Source organism: Melanaphis sacchari, unplaced genomic scaffold (genome assembly GCF_002803265.2).
Source record: "Melanaphis sacchari strain LSU unplaced genomic scaffold, SCAv2.0 Contig45_pilon_pilon, whole genome shotgun sequence".
In the NCBI taxonomy this organism is placed as follows: Eukaryota; Metazoa; Arthropoda; class Insecta; order Hemiptera; family Aphididae; genus Melanaphis; species Melanaphis sacchari.
The window spans coordinates 2,240,351-2,253,182 of NW_020271303.1; the positions used below are offsets into that span (position 1 = coordinate 2,240,351).

The following is a 12,832-nucleotide window of genomic DNA, read 5'->3' on the forward strand; positions in this document are numbered from 1 at the left end:
TACACGTGGAAAATAAAATAGTAAATAAATGTCAGATATGTGCTTATCAATATATTTTTTTTCTCTTTTTTTTTTTTTTGATTTTTGATGCGAGCAAAGTGGTTTATATATACATTTATTATTTCGTATATTACAGAGATGTATAATATTTGAAAAATAAAAACCCGTACCCTAATATTATGTCGAATAATATTTTATACAAAATATAGCGTAGGACGTGGGTTGTGTTTATTTTTTTCTTTCTTGTGTTTCAATAAACGATGTGGGAGATCTGCAGAAAACACCAAAACCACCGTGTAGACGACGGCGGCGGTGGAGACTAGAGTTTACGACCTATATCGTATTATTATATATTATGTATTGTCGTTGTCGTCGTTGTCCCTTGTCGGGCCGCTACAAGACCTACCCAAGTCCAACGTCGGCCATTTTGTCGTAAAGGATTGGCATTGCCAACCGCATGCAGAGGGCCGGCCGGTCTTGTACGACCGGCTCGCGCAGTAAAGAGTAAAGACTTCAAATTTATCACGGCGATTTCATCAGAACCGATAACACGCACACTGCACAATGTCTGTCTGTCTGTCTGTCGGCGTAATTACGTGCGCACAATGCGCGCGGCGCACTTTAAACGCCACACACACACAAACACACATTATATGAATATAGCGGTTGGTAAAATAATATTGTATGTTACAAACGTACGCTCAACAGGATTCCGCGAGATTATTATATTTCGTTTTTGAAGAAAATGTTTTTTTTTTTAAATCTTTGTCGGGTGTGACGTCCGCATCGGTATGTTCTTCGCGGCAAGGACGTCAAAAAAGCACATTATAATATATATATATATATGTATGTATGTATACCTTTATGTACGCTTGTACATCGCACAATAATAAAAATAATAATTATTATTCTCTTAGTGGTCATGTGAGAGCATATGTACGCGTATATAGCCGGGACTCAAGGAAATGAAAAAAGACCCGACGTGTTGTCGTTAATTAAATAGAATAAAAACTTAATTAAATAATGTACATTGCGCGGTATCAGGATACTATATAATATGTAGTGCGTTACCCTGTATAGGTACGTTGCCGTATCGGGGCGCGCACAAAGGGTGTGACGAATTTGGTAATTAATAATATGATTTTTTTATTTTCCCACTCACCCTTTCACCGGAACTTTCAAGTATTCCGACTTCGGGTGCGCGCACGACGCATCCACCACAATGCATGCGATAGTAATAGTAATAATAATAATAATATAATGAATTGTGTTTCCATTGGTCGGCAACCCGATAAATCTCGATCTATATAACATAATACATACCTACCTACGTATAGGATTGTTATATTATATGATATTTAGATAATAAGAACATGATTTAGGTATGTAGTATAAATGCACACCTATAAATACACACACACACACATAATATTTATACTCATATAAATGGGTCCTAACTTTTCTTTCAACCTTCAGCATATCAGTACATCGTGAGAACCTAATCGATCCCCCACAGCCTTCCGTGCATCCCTAAAACGCCAATAATAATAATCGGGGTAGGAATTTTCGACATGTCAATAATATAAATAAATATAAATTCTCGTAGAAGCATAATATTATATTGCAGGTAAGGTCAGGTATTACGTAATAAGAATATTTATAAACCTACATATTCACTGGATTTTCGTCACGCATAAAAAATGTTATCAAATTGAATGAAGTAAATATATTTAACGAGATTGATATATTATTATATATTATTAAGCAAATTGGTTACATAGATACTAAATAATGTACAAGTTATTTGAGTTAAATTATGTACTTTTAAATTATAATGTATATAATTCCTGTAGATACTTAGTACCTACAGTTATACACGTAAAATTCAACGATAAAAAAAAAAAAAAAACCATTAAAATTAAAATTGAGTCTAATATTATCTAATATTATTAAACATACAGCACACAAATTATACAGGTTCTAGAAACTGCGCCTGGAAATCATTCATCGAGTTAATTTCACCCATCGTAACACATTCTGATGGTTCATATTACTGTGATATAAATTACATATTGATTACACATTGTGTTTATTATTATAAATAAGATATCAAAGTCAAAATCCTTCCTATTTTTAAAATCATAGTTAATTTATATATACCATAAAGTTTTACTTGTGGGTTTCATCGTTTCGCTTTATTTTTTTTTTTAGCGTTTAACATTTAAATTATAATTAATTACTCAATAAATTATTCAATAAATTGTTTATTAAAATTATTTATCAGTTATAATATATAAAAAATACATTAATGTACAATTCGTTTAAACTTTCCTGTTTTAATTATAAGATCAAACATATCTAATTAATTAGAAACGGTATTATTTGCTCATTATGAATCAAGTCTGAAAATTGTATTGTTTATCTATAATAATATTATTAATGAAGTAACAGTTAAATTTTTCAAGGATAAATTATATTAATTATAAAACATGTATTCGATCCTACAAAAAAAAAAAAAATAAAAAAAATAATTCACGATAATCATTTCGAGGCTCCGTTTCAGCCCTAAACGTTCTGTAGACCGAGCAAACACCCATCGCGTAATACCGCGAAAGAGTTAAATCTGCAGCAGGGCATACGTACATGGAAATAAGATTCAGAATTCGTCTCGAATGCGGACTCATCGCGGTACTTATAAATAATGCATGTGTGTCGCTTGACGGTGCGATCCTGGCCGAGTTCCTCAATAGCCGATATATCACGTGTACACGATGGAGACTATAATGTTGTCACATGTATAATATAATAATGTAACGTTATAACATTTATGTAAATGCGTCGTTGGCAAAGGACTTCTCGGCGCACGTTTACCCGTAATGGCCAAGAGTGAGATGTCTCGTACGTTTGTTGTCACCGCAGGATGACTGCGATATGCGCGTGTATATAATGATATGATGTCATTGATCCGTTTCCAAAATATCCGGAGACGCGACGACGTTGAGGAATGAAAGATCCATTTGTTTAATGTGTGAAAATAACGTTATAAATAAACAGGACGAAAAAAATAAATGGAAAACAGTTATTTTCGATTTAAACCACTTATGCGCGCGACTATTAAATTATAACGGGCGATCAGGACGAAATCGAGGTGACATCATATGGTCACCCACGCATTGTACTATCAGATATGATATTATATAATACGTTAGTTATAATCTACGATATTTAGTGTGTTTATGCCAGTATATAAATATATAGACTACATGAATAACACATAGTATCTACTAAATACTATATTAATTATTAAATTTTAACATATTCGTAAAAATTAATATTTTACATGAACATAATAATTTTTCGGCTATCAATAAAATACTATTTGTAAAAAAAAAAAATCTATTTTTCTCAACATATTAGATGCTATTTTTTATAGAAAGTAGCTTTAAAATAATAGCTCAAACGTATTTAATTGAACTTATCGTTTACCACGCATTAAACCGATTGATTGAAAACTATTATTTCATTAAGAATAAGTGATAACCACTGATACTTCTGTATAATATAAACTATGAGTAACTTTAATAATTTTGCGCTCCTACTTTGAAATTCTTCAGTTCTTAAAAATAAATACTGCAATATTGATATTCGTTGATTGATAAAACTATGATAGTGTTTTGAGGATTTAATAGCAGGCTGTATGCCGTATGGATTTTGTTTATAAAACCTAAATATATTTTTGCTATTTACAGTAACTTTTTCTCGACTTGTTTTATTAAAATTAAAATAAGAACAATTTATTAAAAAAAAAATTAAAATTATCTACTTTATAAAACAGTAGTAAAACAGTAGATAATATATTATATTATCATTTATCATGATATTATATCGATATAATATTATCATAATATTGTTATACTTTTTTAATGACGTGTTAAAACTATATTGAAAACCAAGTAAAACATGGTATTTCTTAATTTTCTTTACTATGTTTATATTATATACATTCATTAACATACAAAAACTTATCGTGAAACAACTGTCAGTGGAACATACGTCGCTCTCTTTTAAACTCAATAAAAGTGACCTAATAGTGTCTTTTAATAGAACGCCCAACACGTTATACCTATACTGTTATATCATAATATAATGTAACAAATACTCGAATAGCTTTGGCCTAGTGTCGAATTCACGTGCCAATATACTTGTACTCTTTCATCGTAAAATTTCCAAGAAACGATCGACGTCATTGCCTGAAAGAGTATTTGAAGAGATATTACTCATATTGTTTAAAAATGATGTTGACTTAACGAGAAATCATACATTCATTATATTAATATAGTGATATTTATGCATAATTACGTCATCTACATATATCTCCGCAAATGCCCAAAACAGCAATACGCGATCGGTGATGTTTGTAAATCGAATAAATACCAAATTATACAGCAATACATACTGTATTATAAATAATTATTCAAATGTTTAAAAAAAAAACACGTCGCTTATAATAATATTCAGAATGATTCTTTGTATCAATATATTCTCACTAAATTAATGTGATTCTAAGTCATTATAAAACGACTTTTTTGGAAAATGTATATCATTGTTTTTTATTTTTCATTGTTTCATTATTGTATATTTCTATTTTATTAAATTATTATTACATTTTTAATTTCATATACAGAAACAGAATGATTTTTTTTTTAAGGTTTTAATATTATGTAAAAAATGTGTAGGTATGCAACGAGAAATTATATGATAATATATAGGTACACATACTCGCACGTGCATAAAAAATTATGTGTGACTTTTCTTCTCTCCGTCTCGAGTTGTTTTCAAGATTTAACTTTTTTCTTAAACGCCGTAACGACATGTGCTCTGTTATATACTATATTAAAAATATATAATATATCCGAAGAAGGATAAAAAGAAGAAACCCCGTTCTTAATTCTCGGTGACCGGCTATTAACGCGAACAATTTATTTGACAAAAAAAACACACACACAAGCGCTCGCAAGCGTATTATATATGAATAAATAATAAAAAAAAAAATTGTGAATAAAAACTTGCCTCTTAGTTGATTGGCGAACATCTCGACGGGCAGCAGTAACCAAACGACAGCGGCGGCAACAGTGATTATTCGGCAACAGTCCATGGCGCGGCGGTTCTCTGGTCAACCTGAAAGCAAAAACCCACACAAATTCAATTACTGCACCGGTCTGCTAATGCTAACTAACGCCCGAAGCGTGGATTTCGACATAATATACAACTTGTTTTGTCCTTTTTATTATTAATATTGTCATTATTTAATTTTTAATTTCGCGGCTCTTTCTAATCATGCGAACGTAGCAATATCATACAATAATATTATATGTGCGGTGTATGTATACTATCATATATATATACGTGTACAATAAACTTTTTGCGTGGACGACAATACGAATCATGTGATTAAAATCACATCCGAAGATTATTATTATCATCATCATTATTGTTACTATTATTATTTTTTTTATTATTATCATTATTATTGTGATTGTCGTGAATCCTCGCACATACACAGTGCACACACCACACACACACACATACATACACATGCGTATAGAGTTATATACACGCTTGGTCGGCTTTTTTGACGTTCCGAGAAGCTACATACAAGAAGACGAAGTGAATGGACAAGAAGGAGCGGTAGTAATCGGTCCGACAAAGATTACGAAGACGACTGCGCTTTTTAGCTGACACGATGTGTTTTTTGTATGTGAGTATGTTATAATAGCCATTAGCCGCTATATTATACTAAAGAACGTTTTTAACTTTTTATCTTATTTTTCTATTACCTATTATATACTTACGGGTATACCTACATTTTATGATACACAATAATGTACTCCCTATTATGATATAATAATCTTTCAATATATGTATACACGTGGGATAAGTCGATCTTTTGAATTCAATTTCATTTTTGTTTCAAATACATTGTATTATGATATATAGCTCATTAATAGATGTACTCATACGCATTTTTAAATCTGTAAATATTAGTCGATTAATACTTAAACGTTCAGTATTTGCAGTACAGTAATGTTTGCCATCATAAATAATTGCCTATAGTGAGTCTTTAATACATGTTTTTGTTTTAAAAAATATAATAAATTATTATTTTAAAGACGCTACACAAAAAAAAATCATCGCCTCGTTTAAATCTAAACTGATAAATTGAGATATGGATATTTAGTAGTTTCGCTCCATATAAGATTTGTAATACGCTAAAGCTATTATTTATTTATTATATATTCTTTTTTTTTAACAAACATGACAAAATTTAAGTGATTTGCTAGAGGGGCGTATTATACTTTACCGACGGTCTTGTTAGTTGAGAATAAACTATAATGTTACAGTACGTTTCTGTATTCATTAAGCTAAAAAATTGAAGCGTCTTCTCGTAAAATATTTAAACAAGTTTATATGAATGATCATAAATCAAAAACTGGTCTAATTAGTTCTCAGTCATGAATATTAAACTTTTTTCATCAAACGTTATATATACATCGAAAACGATTCTTTAAGACTAACACAACTACTTATGTCATTAAGCAATTTATAGGATCTTATACCATGCTGCTTATAATAATATATATATAAAAAAAAATATATTATTTATAAAGAAACTATGTCTGATGTATCTGTATTTCTGTAATTCATTAAAACGTAGGCATGTCAACACGGTTGTATTAATATTTTTCAACGCATTACGCTTTACTGTATAAATAAAAATTAGACATAATAAAGATAGATTCCATACGGTTCTAAACTGCATCATACGATTAAATGTTTTTAAGTAAATAATTAATTGTATCGGTTATCGGAAAAATGTAATCTAAATAAAAATTAATCAAAATATTAGTAAATAACAGAAAAAATGTTTGAATAATGTAAATTACTCTTTATTTTTAAACTTGTATTTAAAAACTAATGATTAAAACAAATCAATTCTAGCTTGCATGAGGTTAACAGTCGAGACATACACACATCTTAGGGCTTTTCTAATTATTTGCAATGCATTAAAAGCGATATTTATTATTGTAAATGAGAGCAAGAATGTATTTGAGTCTATCGTTCTAAACAGTATATTATAATATGCTCTTCTAATTAAAAATTCGTCTGGCATGACAATGATTGATAAGTCGCATAGTATTAATATAATTGGTATTGTAATTTTTTCTACAAATCAAATTTAATTTTGAAATTTCGTTAATTATTTTTTACAACTATAAAACAATAATGATAAAAATAAATATGATAATAACTTTTTTAATAATTATAATAATAGTAATAGTATAGGTAGTGTAATAATAATAATAATAATAATAATAATAATAATTTTTGTTAATATCAACTATGTTGTGTGCATCGGGTGTCCAGTATACTATAATATTATACATATTCGATGATATAATTTATAGTATACCTAACAGAGTAGTATATAAAAAAAAAATCGTTTATTAAGTCGTCGTGATCGTTATAAATAAAATTGTGATTCAGACGAATTCGTTTAACCGGTATTATCCTATAAAACCAGCGCTCTAGTTGTAAAATATTCGCATTTGAAATTAACTATGGTAAAATATGTAAATTAGACCAGGGTTCAGTTTGTTGCAGCAGCGCCTGCGACACGAATTGGTTTCCTGGTACACGAAAAAAAACATACCTACTACACATCCTTTCGCTGTGGCAGGATGTAGAGCTTTTCACACGACGATAATTTACTATACGCGTTCCTATATCGCAACTGTCTAAAAAAATCTATTTTTAGGCATTCATCAATATTTAATATTAAAGATTACGTATGTTATTATATTATATATAAAGTGTAGATACACGTGTTTCTTATCCATATGACTCTTGTGTAACGGTATAACTTATAATAATCTACGTATTATATTATAATAATGATAATAATATGATGTATTCATATACCAGTGCGAAACACAATATTATGTCATGACCAAATGCGTTCCGGTTTGGAAAAAGTAAACGACACTGAAGTCGTAGGAAGCAAGCACTAGACGTTTTATCATAATAATATATTATAATACATAATATACTATGTGTTTAATCCGCAACAACAGAGTCCCGGCAAGACTTCAATAACCCGAAACGGTTTGGCGAATTTATTTAAATCTACATGATATATCATATTACAATGTTCACGCGTCGACAGTAATATTATAAGTCACAACCACTAGTCAGATTATTCGTTTAAATCTCTTCTTCTTTTTTTTTTTGTCCTATGTGATTTCGGTGCTATTGTGTGCGGTCATTCGCAAAGATCGAAGACATCGCTAGATGTTTATTTCACTATGCGTACAACCACAGCAGTAATAAACAATATTATAATATATAGTGTTATATTATTACATAGTATTAAGAAAGCTTTGATAGCTGACGAGATACGAATTTATTCTATTATGAGATACTACCCCGCACATAATGTACCATGAATTTTTTTCAATTCAAATTTTCGTTTGATTACCATCGCGTAATATCGATTTCGTGATGTATACCTATTTATTCATATTTATAAATCACAGAGAAAGACGCGAATGTATGTACAGTAAAAGCCGCTTATTAGAAACACTTTGGGACCAAGGTGAATTGTGTCAATTAACCGATTGTTTCTAATAAGCGATTGAAAAAAAAAAATGAATAATAGGTACGCGAAAAAAATATGTATGTATGTATATGTACCTATATTGTATAATTTAAAAAAGTATGCACAATTGTGTATATTTTACGATATTATGTAAAATATTTATCATTCGTAATTTGTTTTTTTACGTCGAGTAACTCCATGACCATATTTTCATACGAGTAATATTGCCCCTTTAGCTTTGTCACTTATTTTGAGTGCGTATGTATGTTCAGGTAGAGCTCCAAAATAAAGCCTAGTCTCGTCCGCATTGAAAATATCAAAGCGTGTGTATTGGGCTAGCAAATCGGTCAAATGAGTTTCAAACCACGAATGGTCGCATGAAAATTGGCTAAAATCTTAGCGTTTAGACATTTTTAGATTTTTAGAAAAAGGAAACACTAATAATCTTTACATACGCACGCTGAAGCTAAACTACAAACGGTACGACCAGTACGTACAGAAAGAGCATTCTCGCGATAAATTACAGTAAAAATAAACGTAACGACAGCAAAGATAAAATTGAAGTACATTGGTTATCGCTAGATAATCGGTGTATATGTCAACTGACCTTCTCCCAATTGTTTCAAATAACCGATGTGATGTTTCAATAATCCGATTTATTTTCAATGTTCTAATATACGGCCGATCCGTCCCGAGACATTTTGTTTCAATAACACGATTGTATCAATTATCCGTGTTTCTAATAAGCGGCTTCTACTGTATATTATTGTATTTAGCGATGGATGCGGTAGGCGTCTCGGTGGACGCGCGAGACTCATCCTAGTGTCCAAAGTTTAAATGACAGTAATTTGTTATACCAACCAACCACCACCCTTCCGGACTACAAACGTCATGCTTTCTCACTGCGGTGAATGTTTAAGGGAAATTCAATTCATCCTGACGCCCGTCATTTGAAATAAAATCTTACGTTCAATATATACTGAAATTGTTATTTACTATAATGTTTATACCGCAGCGGTGGTATGTTTATTGTAGAGTAAAAAAATCAAACCTTTCCGATAAAATAACCAATTTTTTTTCGTCCCCGGGCGGTGATATGAACGCTGAAAACACTCTACTCGAAAAGCATCGTCTGCAAATCGGTCAACTGCAGCGGAGACTTACGCGCATATAATATAATGTCGCGCGCACAGCCGATCGACCACCCACTGTCATTTTACGGCCGCTCCACCACAGAAATGTCATTCTACCGACGGTATATATGATATTATATTGAATTTATACCCGTGTCAATATTATATTATATCGACTTCCATAATGTTCTATACTGCACACTTATGCTCGTGCTTAACGTCCAGTCATAACATTATTATGAAGCCAATCACGCAACGGTGTGCTCGTATCATATTATGCCACCGACAAAGTTTTTGGGATTAGAATTTTTATTCATGTTATTTCAGAAAACCCAAAGTACCTTTACTACCACTTAGTCGGGTTAACCGTATTTAAGTTGAGTTAATGGTGTTATCATAATAAATGTGCCTATGTGCATATGCAGAGTGTAAAAAAACCTTCAGCATCAGACTTTGTACATAAAAACGTATACAGACGCGTACAAATATCAAAATATCGGTGTAAAATCATATTAGCATTAATATTCTGATAAAAATGAACAATCATTACGTATAGGAAACTAAATTTAAAAAAAAAAAATCGATATCAATGTATATTTATTATATGTACCCAAATACATATACGTAGCCTATTGCTGCGGTATCTTTAACGAAATGCAATGAGTACATAGCGAGTAAAGAATAAAACAAGTTGAATCGGGGATCATAGCGTAAACGAAGAAAAAAAAAAAAATAATAAACACACGTCCTTGCGAAACCAATACATTTATCGCACCGCTCATAATCTAAAAAAACATTTTTTACTCCAAAATAACTACTGATGTGACACAGCATTGACATAACTCCTTTCGTATGAAAAATACGCTATAGAATAGAGCAGCGAAACCATAATGTATCTTACACATCAACGCATTGATAATGTATATTAAAGTGGCTAGATTATCTAGATTATTAGGAAGGACGTGAATCTACCAAAGTACCTACACGCATTGAACACGGTGAATGGTTATCGTAATTTTTAATAGAACTATATTATAGGCGAGTGATTTGTATATTATAATAGCGAATAAATATATATATCACGCTATGTTGGCTACTCAGTCGACGAGGAAACGATGCGGAAGAGGACTGCTGCAGCTGTGGTATATTATAATAATAACGATAATATAATAATAATAAAGCAGACGATACTTAAAAAGTCGCTTTGGATGGGTCAGTTCCGAGATCGCTGGACGCGCGGGCGGTGGGCGTTGCTCGTAAAACGCGTCCGGAGGGATTTTTACATTTTGATTCGTGGCCATAATAACGTATATAAAACAATAAATATACTGCGAAATGCATACACACACATACACACACATGCACACATACGCACGTGTGTGCGTTTCGTACTTAAGAAAAATAAAACCTTCGGTCGCGCACATATAATGATTTATGCGGTTTTATTTTAATTTTTCAGTCTCATTCCACCGCCATCGCCCTTATATTTTGCAGTCTGTAAACGGTTTTCCTCGGCGCAGAACAGTTTATCAACGAAAGCGACGTCGGGTAACAGGGAAGGAGAGGGTGAAACGGAAAAAAGCACAAAAAAAAAACATCCAAACGCTTTTTATGCGACGGCCGAGTTTGACTCATAATAATATAAGTCTCTCTCTCTCCTCCTCTCAAACTTCTCTTTCAGTCGAGTTAAGGAAAAAGCGGCGGTCGTAGCTGCTGTCGACAATAAAATAATGAATGGCAGCGAATGCACTGCGCAAACGAGGCTCTAATAAAATCTTCGGAGCCATTTTTTTTTTATCTCGCGTGTGCGACTGATAATAATATAATATTATGTTTAGCGGCAAAATTTTTGCAATGTTTTATCGACTTAATGATGTCAGCAAGCAGAATTTCTTACGACAAAAACATAGTGACGACTCTTTCATCATAGCCCTTTTAATAATACATTATATAGAATATTTGGACTTTACCGAATTCATCGTGTATCTCATCATTACATTATTGAACCTTTTAATAATAATATAATCTGTAAACCAATCACAATTTACATTTATATATTTTATACGTTACTTAGTTACAATACTATAGTTTTTTTTATTTGATATTTTATAATCTATTTTGTAAAAAGTACACAACAAGCAAATATAAGATAAGGGTAGATATAAAATTGAAACTTATGACCAAAGAATTCATCGGCGCCCATCGGTGGCATTTTCTATGAAATTATTATACTATAAAAAAAATTTAAAAAAATTATTAAAACTGTAAATAAATTATAATTTATGGAAGTTTTCACACCCAAAATACTATTGTTATTTTATCGTGTTAACGTGAAAAATAAGTATGGATACAAACAAGTACGTATTTATTTTTATCATTACCAATAGTATGGTAAATTATGTCATGTTCGACATTGTTTTTGTTGTCTACTTAAAAATAATATACGGCTTATAAAGCAAAAAATATTTAATAATTTAAAATACAAATTATTAAACATAGTCAGCTTTAGAGGTTTCTTATTGGCCCTAAGGTCCAATTTGCCGCATTATATAATATTATCTACAGCTTTCTAAGTCCTGACATTTTATAATTCATAAATGTCTACTAAAAATATTTTTAAATCGTAAAGATACTATAGACTATAATGTACATGATAATAATTTCCCTAACGTTTTAAATATTCTTTGATTAATACATAATATAATCGCATCATGATTAAATATAAACTTAAAATGATTACTTATTTGGTATACATCGCGTATCGAAAAACGCACGTCTTACCTCTTAACTAAATAGTAGTTAATCCATTGATGATCTTTCGAAAGTAATTACTTAAGCACAACAACAATATGCGCGATAATAAACGCGAAATTCTCTCAAGTTATATGGCTTTATAGATAATTTATATCTCAAAATGTATAATCAAGTGATTATAATATACAATATGTACATAATTAATATAAATTATACTCGAGTCGGTGCCTAAAAATATTGAATAGAAAGTATGCGGAATATGGGAATAATTCCCAGTGTCACAAACACA

General features: G+C 30.9%; 1 protein-coding gene across 1 annotated transcript in view; it reads right to left on the bottom strand.

The window, feature by feature from the left end:
• The window catches only part of LOC112598161 (BMP-binding endothelial regulator protein), a 68,148-nt gene that overhangs the window by 43,080 nt on the left and 12,236 nt on the right, over nt 1–12,832 (bottom strand). The window contains exon 2 of the mRNA XM_025344538.1: nt 5,071–5,178. Coding sequence (XP_025200323.1) covers nt 5,071–5,155 — 85 coding nt within the window. The 5' untranslated portion in view covers nt 5,156–5,178. The remainder of the gene's footprint in view (nt 1–5,070; nt 5,179–12,832) is intronic.